At 45.2% G+C, this 16,777-nt stretch overlaps 1 protein-coding gene across 1 annotated transcript; it reads left to right on the top strand.

The window, feature by feature from the left end:
- The first annotated feature begins 207 nt into the window (after window positions 1-207).
- Window positions 208-8,002, top strand: Chrna6 (cholinergic receptor nicotinic alpha 6 subunit). The gene is made up of 6 exons (XM_075984529.1): window positions 208-395; window positions 1,803-1,942; window positions 3,312-3,356; window positions 4,162-4,271; window positions 4,376-5,354; window positions 6,691-8,002. Exons 1-6 carry the CDS (start codon window positions 218-220, stop codon window positions 6,820-6,822), a joined length of 1,584 nt encoding a protein of 527 aa, XP_075840644.1. The 5' UTR covers window positions 208-217; the 3' UTR covers window positions 6,823-8,002.
- Window positions 8,003-16,777: the final 8,775 nt, after the last annotated feature.

The following is a 16,777-nucleotide window of genomic DNA, read 5'->3' as shown; positions in this document are numbered from 1 at the left end:
AATAATAGGTGCGGTGGCAGGTCTCCAAGGGACCTGTCTGCATCGTGTCAAGTCCTGCCTTTCTTCGTCTCTCTTGCACAGAGATCTAGGGTGACAGGAAATGTGACAGCCCTTCTGAAGCTGCAGTCTTGGCTTCCCTTGCCCTTCACTTCTGCTCCGTTCCACGATGCTGGGAGCAGCTGTGTGATGTTCCGTGTTTTCATTTCGCAGAAGATCCATGTGGGTTGCCTCGAGCTTCTGCGGCTTTAATGGTCCGACTCCCACAGCTGTCTTTCACCACCCTCTGGGGAGAAATCAGAATTCAGGTGCTTTTATCATGCTGACGGGCCGGGACCAGGGGTTCCTTCGCTTGGGTTTGTGTCTGAGCCTATGTGGATTCTTGGCTTCCTTGAAAGGTGAGTTACTTCTGCTTACATCCTAGAATGATTTTAGCTCCGTGCATTCACTCTCCTTTCTCAGCTTGCCTAGATCCAAATGACTAGGGGATTTTTATTAGTCACCTAACAGTGAGATTTGGGGAGCAGTATGGGGAAAACATTGCAATATGCTGTAAATCGTATTTCATATTTCTAACTAAAGTATGTCTTCCCAGTGAGCACACAGAGTCATCTGTTTCCATAGCCATTCATGCTATCAATGTTCTCCACTTATTTTCTTGTGACTATATGTAATACATTTTTCAAAGAGCGATTTGTTAGCTGGCACATATCACGCAGCTTGTGAACCCTCCCGTTGTCAGTAACTGGCCTCATCTGGGATCTTAAGAGTTGACTCAGACATGGCTGTTGGCGGAAGAGATCACATCCCCTCTGTGCTACTGGGTTTCGGGGTGGGGGGCTGATGGAGGGATGAGTGATAGAGTCTCACAGGGGGGACATGGCAATAGGAGCCAGGAAGGTTTCTCGCTGGCTCCTGAAAAAAATGTTTCCATTGTTTTTAATTACACTAACGAGAATGACAGCTGGCAGGCAAAGGTCTTCTCTCCTGGGGCCGTCCTTCCAAATGGACCCCTGAAGTGGCTTCAGGGAGAAGCACAGCAGTCTCTGGTTCTTTCCATCTGGTCAGAATACGAATCTTTTGGGGAAGTCCATGGCGTATTTCTGTAGTCAAATATAAACTGTACAAAACTAACTATGGGGGTGTGTTTCACTGGGGTGTTGGGGAAGTGAGGTGTGCTAACTGGGAGTGAGAAATTATTTTACTGCATTCTTAAAGAGTTAGAGACACAGGTGGCACTACTGGCCAGACTTTAATGGCTAAAAAGGGTACTGAGAATCAATTTGCAATTGCTTTTAAGGGACTTTAAGTAAATTCACTTTAAAAACTCTGCATTTGCACAAATCTAAAAATAAATGATTCCAAGGTATATTTTTTAAAGGTCGTGGCTTTGGAGATTTTAGGCAATGATTCGATACTATGTTTGTCTGGTGAGGGTGCCAGCCTTGCCAGGTGTAAACCTACAGACCTCCACAATTCCCACAAAGCTTCTGGTTCAGAGGTCATGCTGTGAGTTGTGTTTAGTGACACAAAAAATTTCCCTCCTCATGGCTTTCTATTCCACGACATTTATGGTGCCCTTGACTTCCACGGGCAGTCATCTCGGGATCACTTTGTGGGCACTGTACTAGTTCTGAGAAGCCTATGTAGTCGTTTTATCTCAATGTTGAAACAAAGTAAGCACGGTTTAAAAGGGGGTGGGGTTGAGTGGCCCTAGTGCAACCAGGTAGGTGTGGGCCTAGCTGGTGCTGTGCTCAGCCCCTACCCCAGCGCTTCTCTGCTACTTTCGTCTGTGTACCACGCAGGCTGCACAGGCTGTGCGTCTGAAGAGCAGCTCTTCCACACACTGTTCGCTCGCTACAACCGATTCATCCGGCCGGTGGAAAACGTCTCTGAGCCTGTCACAGTGCATTTTGAGTTGGCCATCACTCAGCTGGCCAATGTGGTGAGTGCCTCGGACTCCAGACATGTTGCCGGAGGACTACATTCCCAATGCGCGCGCACTTTGTGCACCTGATGGGCGCGGAGCTCTGTCGCGTCGCACGACTTAAAAGTGAATGTCGGAGGACGTGTAAAGGGTCGCTCCAGGCCCTGCGTCAGGCTTTGCATGATTAGAAGTTCTTTCAGAGTCAGATTATAAAATACAGACATGAAGTCTAGTGGAATGGAGGCTCGAAGTGAATTATGTGCCATACTCTGTGGCCTTCTGTAAGTTCCTTTGGGGTCATTTCAAGGGCAACTGGAAGTAGGCTCTCTTGTTTTCCTTTTTTTTTCCCCCTTGTTCTAAATAATCTTCTTTCTCTTGTCCCATGGACAGGAGGTAGAAGAGTCTGTTTCTCAAAGTCCAGAAGGGGTCTTATCTCCAGGCCTGGACTTCAGCCCCAGTTGTACTAGTAGATAGACTAGGAAATTAAGGGAACCCTGGAATGTCACCAGAGAGAGCATCAGAGATGGTCCTGAGACTGCCATACACATAGAGGAAGCCTGTCATCTTCCAGCCCAGCCCAAGGATAGGGAAGTGGTCCTCCTACCCTAGGTAGACTTAGGGAAAGACCTAACTGCAACATTTAGGCAGACACCACCAGGTTTACCCAGGGGACGTTGTTGAGCCAGCCTGGTCCTTTAACTCTTAATTGGACATATGCATATTCTGGTAAATATTGGTTCATGTTTCACATGCCAGAGGTTTCTTCTTACCTGGCTAGACCCATTTACCTCATACCTGTTCTGACCCCTTCTTGATTTTGCACTGGGCAAGATGCGTGTGGACTGGGCTGCGGGGAGTAGAGAGCTAAACTGGGTGTCCCCTGCAGTCTGGGAGGACCGCCCCTCTGCTCAGCTTCACCTCACACCCTGATGATGGACTCTCTCTCAAGACAACTGTCTTAGGGAGGAAGGATGGCCGCCGGTGTCCTGAGTAGGTGGATTTTGACATTGGCATGTGGCTACTAATATAATTCATATGTGGCATATAAACAGATTAAATAAAATGAATTTCTTTTGTATAGTAGAACAGCCTGTTGCCCCATCACTACACGTTTAGCCATAATTCTTGCTTTAAGACTTGTTCCCAGAGAACTTAGACAACAATGAGGACACTAAGACAGACTTACATAGATCTAATCTACATGGGAAGTAGAAAAAGACAAGATCTCCTCAGTAAATTGGGAGCATGGGGACCTTGGGGGAGGGATCAGGGGAGAGGAGAAAGGCAGGGAGCAGCGAAAAATGTAGAGCTCAATAAAAATCAATTTTAAAAAAGACTTGTATTAGCAAGTACATGGAAGGCTGAAAAAATTATTTCTCCCTCCCAGGATGAAGTCAACCAGATCATGGAAACCAATCTGTGGCTGCGTCACGTATGTGTCTCTTGTCTATCTCTCCCTTTGAACCATGCCCACGTGTGTCCGCTCAATGACAAACCCACCCACATTACCTCTTTCCCTCCACAGCCTATGATAGACATTGTATATGCTCTGTTTGCAGCTGGCTTAATGCAGACAGCACGTGGGTAGAGCCTAATGTCTTTGACATAGAGCCCTCTGCCCTTTCTACTTTCTGTTCTCAGATATCTTCTTATCAATTACTGGAGTCCCAAGTCGAATGTTTACTTTCCTCTTTGATAGCTCTAGGAGGTCAATGGTTGAGGTCTAGAAAGCATATTATATAATCAGTAGCTGACTTTTATAAGTTATAGAAGCATCTTTGCTCTTTAAAGTCTAAATAGTGTACACGGTACAATGGACTTATCCTCATGCGTGCAAATTGTGTTTACATCATTAGGAACAAGTTGCTACCCCAGTTTGAACTGAAGTAGTCCATGAAACACAATATGAAGCTTTAATCTTGTTATGTGTATACCAAAATCAGCTCAGCTATTTAGCTCCCAGTGCCCATGGTTATAATCCTCTGCTTTTAATAGAAATCAATGTAATCTTCAAAATATCTTACTTTTTAATCAAGAAAATTATTGAACTTACATGAACATTTGGCTTGCAGGGAGTAAAAGGGTTTGGGACTGGGGTTCAGAGAGGGTAACAGTAATCAGAACCCCCAATGTACATGGATCACATTGTTAAAAAGCAAATTTAACAACAGTTAACACAAAGCAAGAACACCACCACCACCGCAACCAGAAATGGCTCTTTGCTTCCTTTCTTTTAGATCTGGAAGGACTACAAATTACGTTGGGACCCAAGGGAATATGATGGCATCGAGACACTTCGTGTTCCAGCTGACAAGATCTGGAAGCCAGACATCGTTCTCTATAACAAGTATGTGTGTCTAGACAGATTCACAGTCAATTGCCAAAATCTTTGACCCAGGTGACCCACAGCAAAGGGACTGTGTTGCTAAAAGTGTGTGGCTTTCCTTGCAGTGCGGTCGGCGACTTCCAAGTCGAAGGCAAGACCAAAGCTCTTGTGAAGTACGACGGCATGATAACCTGGACCCCACCAGCCATCTTCAAGAGTTCTTGTCCCATGGACATCACCTTCTTCCCTTTTGATCATCAAAACTGTTCCCTGAAATTTGGTTCCTGGACTTATGACAAGGCTGAGATTGACCTCCTGATTATCGGCTCTAAAGTGGACATGAAAGATTTTTGGGAAAACAGCCAATGGGAAATTGTCGATGCCTCTGGCTACAAGCATGATATCAAGTACAACTGTTGCGAAGAGATTTACACAGACATAACCTACTCTTTCTACATCAGGAGACTGCCCATGTTTTACACCATTAACCTCATCATCCCCTGTCTCTTCCTCTCCTTTCTCACTGTGTTGGTCTTTTACCTCCCTTCTGAGTGTGGCGAGAAAGTGACTCTTTGCATCTCTGTACTGCTTTCTCTGACTGTCTTTTTGTTGGTGATTACCGAGACCATCCCATCCACATCTCTTGTGATCCCACTTGTTGGTGAGTATCTACTGTTCACTATGATCTTTGTCACTCTGTCCATTGTGGTGACTGTGTTTGTGTTGAACATACACTACCGCACCCCAGCAACGCATACCATGCCCAAGTGGGTGAAGACCATTTTCCTTCAGGTTTTCCCCTCAATTCTGATGATGAAGAGACCTCTGGACAAGATAAAGAAGGCGGGTGATGTTAAGGACCCCAAAAACCTTCCTAAGAGATCTACCAAGGTCAAGTTTGCTCATCGAAGAGAGCCCAAACTTCTGAAGGAAGGCTGCCACTGTCAAAAGCTAAGAGAGATGGCTCCTGGCAGGGGACGGTTAAGTCAGCAGCCTGCACCATGGGAGACAGAGAGTTCAGAGCACTCACCAGATGTGGAAGATGTGATCGACAGTGTTCAGTTCATAGCAGAAAACATGAGGAGCCACAATGAAACAAAGGAGGTGAGCATATACCCCTTTCCTCCCGCCCACTGTGCCCCCAGCAAACCTATAGGCACTTTACAGACTAGTCAGAGCATCGGTGGGAGTTACATTTGTGATACAGTCAGACAGAATCATCTAAGACCAGCTCTATTATCGTGCAGCACTGGGGAACCTGGGTTAGAGTTTCCATAGCGACAGTGAGATGATATGTAGCCCTCCAACACATCTCCAATCTGCATTTACTTACAGTCAAATGCAGCTATGCTACATATGCAAGACAGGTTGACTCATGGAACAAGCCCCAGCACAGCAAACAGTAGTAAAGAGAGGGTGGGGAGGGAGACTGCCCAGGGAAAGGCGAACTGACTGAGGTGTTGCCTGAAATCGCAGTGGTGAAGGACGCAAGCTCCTTGGCACTCAGCAGATGGGGTTTCACTTCCTCTACTAGAGGCGGACAGAGACCGGAATCAAAGGCATCTTGGAGATGTGCTCAGCATGCTATCTCCCACACTCTCATGTCAGTAACTTGCTCCCCCTCCCCCTCCCCCAAAGCAAGGACTCAAAGATACCATGCCAGCTCCCCATGCCATCCCTTGTCTAGCTGAGGCTTCCAGAAGCTCTTGCCAGGTGTCCAAAGTTGTTTCATAACTACAGCTTCCTGCATCTTTAACTCCTAGTGAAGGAATATCAGGATCCCAATATGGCCTGTTGATGCACGGGGAGAAACTGAGAACACCTGGCCTAACAAGTGTCACAGGACAGGAATGGCCGATGAGCTCCCCTCCGGGCTGGCATCATCTTCTGTGTAGGAGATACAGTTACTGCTGACCTACCGTGCCATGCAGGTCCCCTAATACACAATCCACAGAGGCCATAGCAGAAGGTTAGGAAGAGTTCAGGTATGCAGAAGCTCTCTCTGTTAGCATCACTTTGATACTTACTTCTGGGTAAGGGGTTCTCAGTCATAGCCCACATCCTCCAGCCTATTCTCTCACTGCTTCAGACTCAGGTCCCCAAAGAGCCAGGCTCCCCTTATGCACAAGTGACAAGAGTTGGATTCTCAAGCAGAAAATTTGGGAACTGTCCCTAGAACCAGGAAAAAACTCTTGTCACAGGAAAGGGGTCATAAAGGTCTTCAGCACCGTCCATGGCCATCCATGATGTATATCTACCCTCCTCAGACAATGAACACCACAGAAGAGACACGGGCAGGCAAACATAACACCAATAATTGATTTTGAAAGTATCAGAGAAAGTTGCTTTGTGGGGGAAAACACTATTCATAAGACAAAGCATGTTTTCCTATGGTCCTGGTTTTCAAAGCTAGTCTTGATCTTTTTTTATCACATTTCAGGTAGAAGATGACTGGAAATACACGGCCATGGTGGTGGACAGGGTCTTCCTCTGGGTGTTTATAATCGTCTGTGTGTTTGGAACTGTGGGGCTATTTCTACAGCCACTGCTTGGGAACACAAGAAAGTCTTGATCTTTATTTTCCTTTTGCCTTCTGAGTCTTTTAGATGATGAGTTTGTTCTAAACTACTTACCACAAGAAAAGGCCAAGCACCCCGTCTCCTAAACTACTGCAAGAAGGGAAAGGCAAACCATATTACAACCTTAAGAGCCTAGATAGATGTCTTCGTTGTGCTGGGTGTCCGTTAGAGCCTTTCACCACCAAAGCTGCAGTGCTCCCAGGCCAGAAGCACTGACTCAGTTTCCCTATGCTGTGCACACTGTTTCCGGGAACATGCATGACCCTCACAGAGCTAGGCCCCGCAGCTAGCACCAGTCCACACTGAAAAGTGACTCTCTTGTATCTAAAGCTCCTATTGGTTGTTGCCATGATGCACAAGACTGGAGAGAAACTCTGGAATACTGCTGACATTCGCAACACCTACCTACTCCTGTGCCCTACTGTCTTGTGCATGTCTCTGTGACGGAGCTCACAATTCTCCGGCACATACATGGTTAAAGGAGAACAGATAGTGTCTCCCTTAATGGACTAGTCAATCAGTTGTACTATTGGATTTCTGTCTGTGTAAAATATCACCTGAGATAACCAATGTGAAAGGAGGAAGTTGCTGTGAATTCATGGTTTCAGAGGATTTAGTCCCTGATCCCTGGACCCCACTGCCTCTGGACCTTGGGGAGGTAAATCATGACAGACATGCCCAGTAGAGGGTAGCTGTCCACTTAATGGTAGCTACCAAGAAAGCAAACAGAGAGGGAGAATCTGGGGGTGCTAATATTCCTTCCAAAGGCACACCCCAATGACTTAACTTCTTCCCAGAGGGCCTTATGTCCCAGAATCTCCACAGTGCAGAGGACTAAGTCTTTTAACACATGTCCTTGGGGGTGATCCAAATCACAGTCGTATGGTTCTGGCAGGACAGGTGACTGGAACCCAGCTCTGTGCTAGGTGTGACAAGGGTAACACAAATAGATTCTTTCCTTTGCAAAGTTACAGCCTTTTAGAAAAGTCATACATGACAAGATCAACAGGATCGGGTAATGGAGAACAAATTTACAGCAACCAAAATGAAAGAACCTAACTGAGAAGTACCTACAACCACTCTCGTATTTCAAATAGGTATCTGTCTAGTCTTTCCCCCACACCCTTCACATGCTCACTTCATGGAGACAAAATAAAATCTGTATGAAATTTTAATCTTGTGCCATTTGGAGCAATTTCTTTTCCGGGTGGGAGGGCATTGGGAGTTGTGTGGTGTTCCATACCAGTTACCTGTTGGCATGACTGTGCTAACTTGCAGGTGTGTCTTAGACAACAGCCCGTGGAGTCCAGTAAAAGGAGCTGTTTTCAGTTCCACTCTCTCCTAGCAAGTCCCTGTTCACGTGCATAGGTAGTTTCATGATTCAGTTTTACTGTCCTATGCTGTTGTCCCCAAACAAAATCAATAACCTTTGTCAGGGCCTGTATGATGTCTGACATCATTGAGGGGTGGACACCTGGTCCCCTTTCAGGATGAGGCTGCAGAGACAGCAATACCTCTCTCTGGACAGAGGCTTCATGATGGGTGGTTTGATAGGGGCTGGCTCATATTGGACAATGTTAAAAAGGGATCTCTGAGATCCTCAGGGATGCTGAGTAAGCCATGGGCCTTGCCAAAAATCCTCTGCAGGTTGGGGGCCACTTTAGTCTGTGCTATAATGGTGGTTCAGCTACACCAAGTAGATAGATGTCTTGGGTAGTGCCTCCATCCTCCTGCAGATCTGGGTGGCCAACCATATGACTTGTGGCGTTGTTTATTGTTGTTGTTGCTGCTGCTGCTGCTGCTATTGCTGTTTTTAATTAGAACATTTGTTTTGTTGTGCTATAAAAGTTCCTTACACACTGTGCAAACAAATTCTCCATCCAATGTTAGCATACACATTTTGTGAATTGCACTGTAAGAATAAAGGGTAAGAATGATCTCAGGCAGGGGCTGGAGGAAACCATCTTAATGCCTTCATGCTTGAGAGATCATTAACACTTGAGAATTCTTCAGACTTCCTGGCCTAGCTTCCAAGGGATTACCTAGCAATTATCAAAAGATTCTCTACTAAACAAGCTAGCAATACACCTTTAAAAAGAAGCATGCCACATTTTTTGTAGCGGGGAGAGCTACAGAAGAACAAAAGAAAATATGAACTCAAAATTAGTAAAAAGAGCATTAAAAAAATTGTTAAATGCATATTTAAGGTTTTTAATTTTAGAATACTTTTTGATCATCATCTGCATTATTCACTGAGAAAGGGCCTCTCATTCAAACCCAAAGTTCACTGATATTAATAGTCTACTACCAACCTGGTCCAGGGATGGCCCCTATCTGTTTTCTAAGGCTGGAGTTACAGGCAAGCTGCCACACCCACCTGACATCTACCTGTGTTCTAGGAATCCAAATCCTGTCCCTTACCTGTAGAGTAAGTGCTTTATGAGTCACCTCCATAGCGCACTGATTTTTGTTAGACCAGTCCAAACAAGTTAGAATCCAATCGTTCTTCCCTAGAGATCACAAACAGGTGCCGGTTCATGCACACACACGCACACATACACTTTCCAATTGGTGTTTAGAAATGTCTAAAATGGGGGCTGGAGAGATGATGGCTCAGGAGTGATAGTTACTATTCTGCCCAAAGACCAGTTGAGTGCCCAGCGCTCATACCAGGTGGCTCCCATCTACCTGTGGCTACAGCTCCAGAGGATTTGATGTCCTTTTCTGCCTTGCACACTCGTATCATACATTCATGCACACACTCTCTCTCACACACACACATGCCCATATATACTTAAATAAAATAATGGAAGTAAATCTTCAGAATATCTAAAAGGTCATTGCCCCTGTCCAGATGAGCAGGGATGCCATTATCCCTTGGGACCTGGGGACTAAGGACAGTAAGCTTCTGTTCTCTGTAAAACGGGTTGGTGTAGAACTTTCCCTGTCAGAACAGCCACATGACAGACACCCCTGTGAGAAACCAAGACTCTCTTGAGGGTCCTTATTCGGAGCATAGTGCTAGAAAGATAGGCAGACACTCCCTTACATAGCACCTTGCAGCAAGAGCATCTGGGATGTTGGGGTGAAGCAGAAAGATCCGTGTGTGACCCCCAAAGGGTGACTTAAAAGCTAAAGAGTAATTTTATCTGTAAGTCAGACTGGCTATAACCTGTATTAGTTACCTCTTTGATGGCTATGATGGTATATTTGACAACAATCACTTTATGAATGAAAAGATTGTTTGCATTCAGTTGAAGTCTATCATGGCAGAGAAGACGTGAAAGCAGGATCTGAAGCAGTTGGCCGCATTACCTCCATGATCAGAAAGTAGAGAGACCAGGAAGTAGGACTAGATATGAAAACTCAAGCCCCACCCTTAGAGATTCCTTTCTTCCAACTAAACCACACCTCAAGGCCCACATTACCTGGGAACCATGTGTTCAAACACATGAGCTAGGGAGCCATTTCGTATTTAAACCATGATACAGGGTTTCTTCATGGAGCTGTTTCTAAGTTACTTGAGTAGATCATCACACTGTTTCCCATTCTTCTGGATACCTTCAGATACTATAATCTTCAGAGACCATCTTCAAGCGCTCGGTGGGCATGTCTGACGCAGCAGTGGCCTGAACTGATTCCCTACAGTGGACAACCCTGCCCAGAGCTTTGACGAGCCACACCAGCTGCTCTCAAAGAGTTATTCAAAGATAAAACCAACAACCATGAGCCAAAGATATAACTCTACTTTTATTTTCATTGTTTTGTTTCATTTTGGCATACTGGGCAGAAAATGTACGAAGAAGAAATGCATGCGAACTTAAAGAGAAATAGCCATCAACATAATTAAGTGGACCCATTTTAACACAAAACACTGCTTGTTTTAAAGACAGAACTTTGAGACAAACGAAAAGGTTCATCTCAGCATTTCATTGAAACATTATCCTCTGGACATTACAGTGGTCCATGTGTCTAGTTTGATACCATCTTTCCAGGGTCCAAGGCAATGGGTATTACAAATTGACTATGTCCTGTAGCCACAGGCTATACTATCCAGCTTCCTACTGGACATAGAGATGATATCAAACTGTCACCATCTGTACTCAGTAATTAATCATAACAATAATGATACGGCAGCCAGAGCGAATGAGCATTCATAGGATGCAAAGTGGTCCTCACATGACCATCTATGATGTATTCCTGCCAATGATGCAAAATCAGAAGGACAGTTAGGATCGTTGTAGTCATGTCGGACTACAGGAAATTCAAGGGACAAAGGAACAAGCCAGATGGCATCTGAAGTGAAGGGACTGAGAAATGAAAAGCAGAGACATTCTCTGTAATAGCAGAGTTAATCCTCCCAAGAAAACATTGCCAAGGAGGAGACTAAAATGGACTGAGGAGGCACAACAACCCAACCCTGCACCAGGTCCTATTTCAGTAATGCTAACTACAAAGCTAAAGTACTTCTGAGTCAGAGAAACCACAGTTAAAATTAACTATTTTGTTAAATATGACGATATTGTTTAGGAAACGTTCTCATGTAAGAAATAATTCTTTCTGGTTACGAGAGGGGAAGAGCTGGCCCCGCCCCTCACCAGCTGCAGCACCGGAGCACTGTTGACTGGGGCAAGGGTGAGCCAGCCACAAGAACGTGAGCAGGAGAGTCCTGGCCCTGCCCTCATCTGCCATGTGGTGGTGTGGTCAAGCGAGAGATATCCTCCCCTCCCCACCTAACCCACATTACCCGTGGCAGGTGGGAGAGCTGGCCCTGAGGTTATCAGAGCAGGAGAGCTGCCCCCGCCCCTCACCAACTGCAGCACTCAGGAGAGCGGCCCCTGCACCTTGCCTGGACAACACAGTACAGCTGGTCCTGGTGGTGAAGGTGCAGATGAGCCAACCCAGAAGGGATGGAAGTAGAATCAGCCCCAACCCTCGCTCCTTGCTGCATAGGGTGAGCTAGCCTGGGCAATGCTGGAGAGCTCACCTTAGTGGTGAGGATGGGGGAGAACTGGTGGATTGACCCACCCTGCAACCATTCAGGTCAAGAACCAGGGCTAGGGGTGGGCCCAACCCAGGGCTAGGGGTGGGCCCAACCCAATAGTCACTCCATCTATGATCTGCTGGAGCACATGAATGGGCTGGCCCTGCAGATCCAAAGCTGCAGGACCTCCACAACACAGGACAACAACAGGATATTCAAGAGGAATCCCAGTGAGGGCTCAGTATTGATAGCATAGCAGAAAACAGAGATCTCAAACCAGACCAATGACTCTTTGCAATGAACACTTGCAAGTAAAGATATAGAGACCAAAGAATATACTGTGTGACTTACCGTGTCACACTACAGCTTCCACAATGAGATCTTTCTCTTTTCTCTCTCTTTTTTTCTCTCTTTTTTTTTCTTTTTTTTTTCTCTTCTCTTATTTATTTTATTTTTGGGGGGAGGAAGAGCATTACAAAGGCAGGGAAGGGATACAAATAGACAGAGAAATTAATGGGATTGATATACATGATGCTAAATCCACAAAGAATAAATAAAAGTTAAAAAATAAATAATTCTCTCAAGGTACACATTGAAAACAATGCACTGAGCTAGAAATGTTGGGGCAGGCTACACAAGAGTACAGCATGTGGGTAATCCAATCCAACACTTCTAGTATTCAGAAGGTGCCATGGAAACTTCCAAAGGAAGGAGGCAACCAACTATAATGCCTATGAACCACATCAATAACCCGCAAGTCAGGGTAACACTCCAGGTGCAGTAATGGCACACAAAACCTTGATGGTAACCAACAGCTCTCTAGCTGGACTTAAGACTCTCTCAGTAGCTAACTACTAACCTAGTTAACTACTCAGGGCTACTGAAGTTGTGGTCATTAGAGGAGAATCTACGACCGCTAATTCACTAAGACAGCATTATCCCTAACAACAGTCTAAAATAAAAACATTTGTCTTTAGATCCACCAATGAGTGTAGTCTTCACCCCTCATCAAGGAAACTTCTCTTGGCGACAGATAGAAAACACTACAGAAAACCACAACCAATCAAAATACATAGGCGTGGAGCACGGTCCCAGATATGTCTTCAAAAGACTCCCACACCTAAGACTCAGGGAACACAGCCAAAGAAGAGGCGGATGGATTGTAAGAACCAGAGGGTCAGGGAGTTTTGTGTCTCTTCTTAACATCAGAAGCTACGTCCATAAAGTCTCACCAGTATGACTGCCCACACATGAACTGAACGAAGATGATACCAAAAAACTATTGGGGGCTGCAGCCCCCTAGCCCCTTGACTTTCTTTGCCTGCCTCAAACCCTTTGCCTGCTGGAGTGAAGTGAGCAAAACAACTTGATTACCTGTGCCTGCAGCAGCTCTGAGCACGAGACCCTGATGGCAGGAGAGTGGCTTCTGGTGGGCCTGTGACGGAAAGATCCTGAGAGCTGGGGCGTGGCCAGAGCCCTATATAAGCTGCCCCTGAGCACAATAAAGTTGGCATTCTTGTATCAAGGATAATCTGTGTCCGTGTCTCGGTCTGTGTGCATGTGTTTTTAAGTCTCCAGATTAGTTCCCGGCTCGCGAACTGACCTGTAGTGGCACAGGTGCTACAATAAGCAAGCCAAACTGGACGCAGGAAAGCCTCAACCCCACACAAAGAACCATAGATAGCTGCAGAAAAGCTGGGAATAGGAGAGGCGATTGTCTCCAGGGAAGAGCACACCAATTGACTCTCTAGTGCCAAATGGTCAGCCCTGAAAACATACGTGCACATAGCATTATATAGACTCAAGAGGTTACATTTAGAAACATATATGTATAATAATACATAAATGTATGCAATAACAATTAGTGAAAAGAAGAGGCCATAGATTTGAAAAAGAGTGAAGAGGGGTATACAGGAGAACTTGGAGGGAAGAAAGGGGAGGGAGAAATGTTGCAATTAAATTATAACCTTAAAAAATAACCTTCTGGGGGTGGGCTGAGAGATGGCTCAGAGGTTAAGAGGTCCTTCCTTGTTCTTCCAGATGTCCTGAGTTCAATTCCCAGCAACCACATGGTGGCTCACAACCATCTATGATGAGATCTGGTGCCCTCTTCTGGCCTGCAGGGATATATGCACGCAGATGCTGTATACATAATTAACAAATAAATCTTTTTGAAAAAAAAATAACCTTCTGGGACTGGAAAGATGACTCAGTAGTTAAGAGCACTGGCTGCTCTTCCAGAAGTCTTGAGTTCAATTCCAGGCAACCACATGGTGGCTCACAACCAAATAGGATAATAGGATCTAATGTCCTCTTCTGACATGCAGGTATACAAGCAGAGCATTCATCCATAAAATATGAATCAATAAATAAAAATTTTAAAAAACCTTCTGGGATCTGGTTTAATTCATGGAAACACATTAAATAAACCTTGTCTACACTCTCGCCCTATTATACATGTTGGGGGACACAGTGGAGATAACATTGGACAGGTAAGGAACTCACCCTCACCAAACAGAACAAGAACAATCACTTTCTAAACCACATAGTGAAAGTGGGGAGATCTCTGGGGCTGTGTCTGTCAAGATCCCTCAGGAGCTGTGGGGTGAGCAGACACCCAAAGGATGAGATCAACCAAAGAAGCTGTCTGTGCAGGTCTTGCAACACCCACTCACTGATTGGGATCAGCTGTCAAATTTTGCCCACAGATTTTTCTTCCTATGCAGGGGAAGTTAATCTTTTTAACTTTCGTGTGTGTGTGTGTGTGTGTGTGTGTGTGTGTGTGTGTGTGTTTGCTATGCTAAGGCATTTGTGCAGGTGGCACTGAAGGACACCTTAATGGGAGTCAGTTCTCTCCACCAGGAGGGTTATGGGTATTAAACTCAGGTCCTCGGGCTTGGGAGACACTACCTTTACACGCTGAGCCCTCTCTGCAGGCCGAGGATTTCTTTGCTTTCCTGTTATCTTTTGGAGTACTCCCCCAGGATCATTATGCTGTGTAAATATTTATCCTTTTCTATATTTGAAACTCTTAATATCATCTTCTACTTTAGCTGCTGGTAAAAATAAGCCACGTGCACACACTGGGATTTAACCTTTCCTTCATTTGTAACTATCTGTATTACATCAGGGAAAGTTTGTTGGAGAAAATGGCAGGGTAGAAGAAGCTATCTCTAGTTCTCTTAAGCGTGCACAAGGCTGCAGGGTGCTCTCTGATTGGTTGTCCCTGAGTTGCAGCTTTCCCAGGAACTGCTTGCTCAGCTCCAGCTGGTTCTAGTAAACTGAAACTAAGGCCTGGTCTCTGGGAGGGTTACTGTCATGGACCTTGTCTGGCTCCCCCGGCCCTCTCAGGTCCAGCGATGGCAAGATCTCTACCAGAAATTTCAAGAGGAAAAGAGAGAAAAATAAAGACAGATAGTAAAAGAAATAGTAGAAAATCTTCATCATCTGAAGACGTTAGTCATCAAATGCAGAGAGAAGGAGATAGGAGGAAGAGAAGGGTGGAGAGATAGACAGAGCTGGATGGATATCCCTGTCTGCTTAGACACAATATGGCATATCTAGGTCTAAAGATAAAAGGAAATGCTCAAGAGGATTAGGAAGGAGAAAATACAGACTAGCAGGGATAAGAGGACGCAACTCTTACTGTGTTTTGCAATGTCGATAATCTGAAAATAAAACCTTAGATTGGGGTTTTCAGACCTCAGGGACAAACCACTTAGAAGCACCACGTCTAAAATAGAACAGAGTAGAGAGAGTTTCAGCACTGTGGAGAACAAACTCCTTTCATAAACCTGGGAGGGATTCCGTGGCAGCAGCAAAGTCAATCTGATAGATGTTCCTCCTCAATCCTAGAGGAGCTGTGGGGTGGGGAGGGGAAAGGAGGGAGACACAGGAAAGGAATGCGAAGGCAGAGACTCAGTGGAGGAAACCAGTTCTATCTGTGGTGGTTTAAATAGGAATGACCCACATAGGCTCCAGTATGTTAGTACTTAGTCATCAGGGAGAGCCACTACTTCAGAGGAATTAGGAGGTGAGGCCTTGTTGAAGTAGGTGTGGCCTTGTTGGAGGAAGTGGGGGGGGGGTGAGTTTTGAGGTTTCAAACACCCAAGCCAGCCTCAGTGTCTCTCTCTTCCTGTTGCCTTACAGATCTAGATGTAACTCTAGGCTACCTCTCCAACACCATGTCTGCCTGTGTGTCACCAGGCTTCCCACTGTAATGATAATGAACTAATGTCTGAAGTGATAAGAAAACTCCGTAATTAAATGCTTTCTTTCATAAGAGTTGTGATGGTCATGGTGTCCCTTCACAGCAATAGGATACTGGGTAAGACATTATCCAAATCATAATCAAAGAATATCCAGCACTTTTAATTTCCTAAGAGAAGAAAGGCGTGTTTTAATGAATACAGTTCTAGTAACTAATGGCTGCTTTTCTGTTCTAACTTATCTTGATGAGATCTCACCAGTCGCAAATCACCAGAGCTCCTACTGGTACCATTAGGAAAGCTTTGCAATGCAGTGAATCGACTTCCAGTCATCTTGCATATTTACCCAGAAGAAGCAGGATGTGACCTGCCCTGCTGAAAAAGGTACCGAGCCATGTGGCTAACATAGATAAGAATAATAGGTTGATATAAGTTATAAGAGTTAGCAAGAAGCCTGAGCTAATGGGCCAATCAGTTTATCATTAATATAGACCTCTGTGTGACTTTCTTTGGGAGCTTACTGGCTGTGGGAACTGGGCAGGACAGAAACCTCCACAAGCAGGCCCTCATGTTACAGTCACACCTGTCTTAGAGAGCTATCACAGCCGATCAAGATCAATGTCAATGAACCCCATATTTGTGGGACATTCACTGACAAGTGGTATCTTGGACCAGTGTGCCCACAGTGCTCTAGGCCAAAAGTTTTACCTGTATAATTCCCGAAATTGTTGTCAAAGTGTGGTCAGCCCACACTGG

This window comes from Microtus pennsylvanicus, chromosome 9 (genome assembly GCF_037038515.1).
Source record: "Microtus pennsylvanicus isolate mMicPen1 chromosome 9, mMicPen1.hap1, whole genome shotgun sequence".
Classification (NCBI taxonomy): Eukaryota; Metazoa; Chordata; class Mammalia; order Rodentia; family Cricetidae; genus Microtus; species Microtus pennsylvanicus.
The sequence above is the reverse complement of the archived record's forward strand: the minus strand, read 5'-3'. Positions and strand labels throughout refer to the sequence as shown.

Bases quoted from the DNA above. Each gene is read 5' to 3' on its own strand.
- Chrna6 (XM_075984529.1), top strand. From the start codon at position 218: ATGTGGGTTGCCTCGAGCTTCTGCGGCTTTAATGGTCCGACTCCCACA. The intron at 3,357-4,161 runs GTATGTGTCTCT...CCTTTCTTTTAG, and splicing joins CCAATCTGTGGCTGCGTCAC to ATCTGGAAGGACTACAAATT. The intron at 5,355-6,690 runs GTGAGCATATAC...ATCACATTTCAG, and splicing joins GCCACAATGAAACAAAGGAG to GTAGAAGATGACTGGAAATA.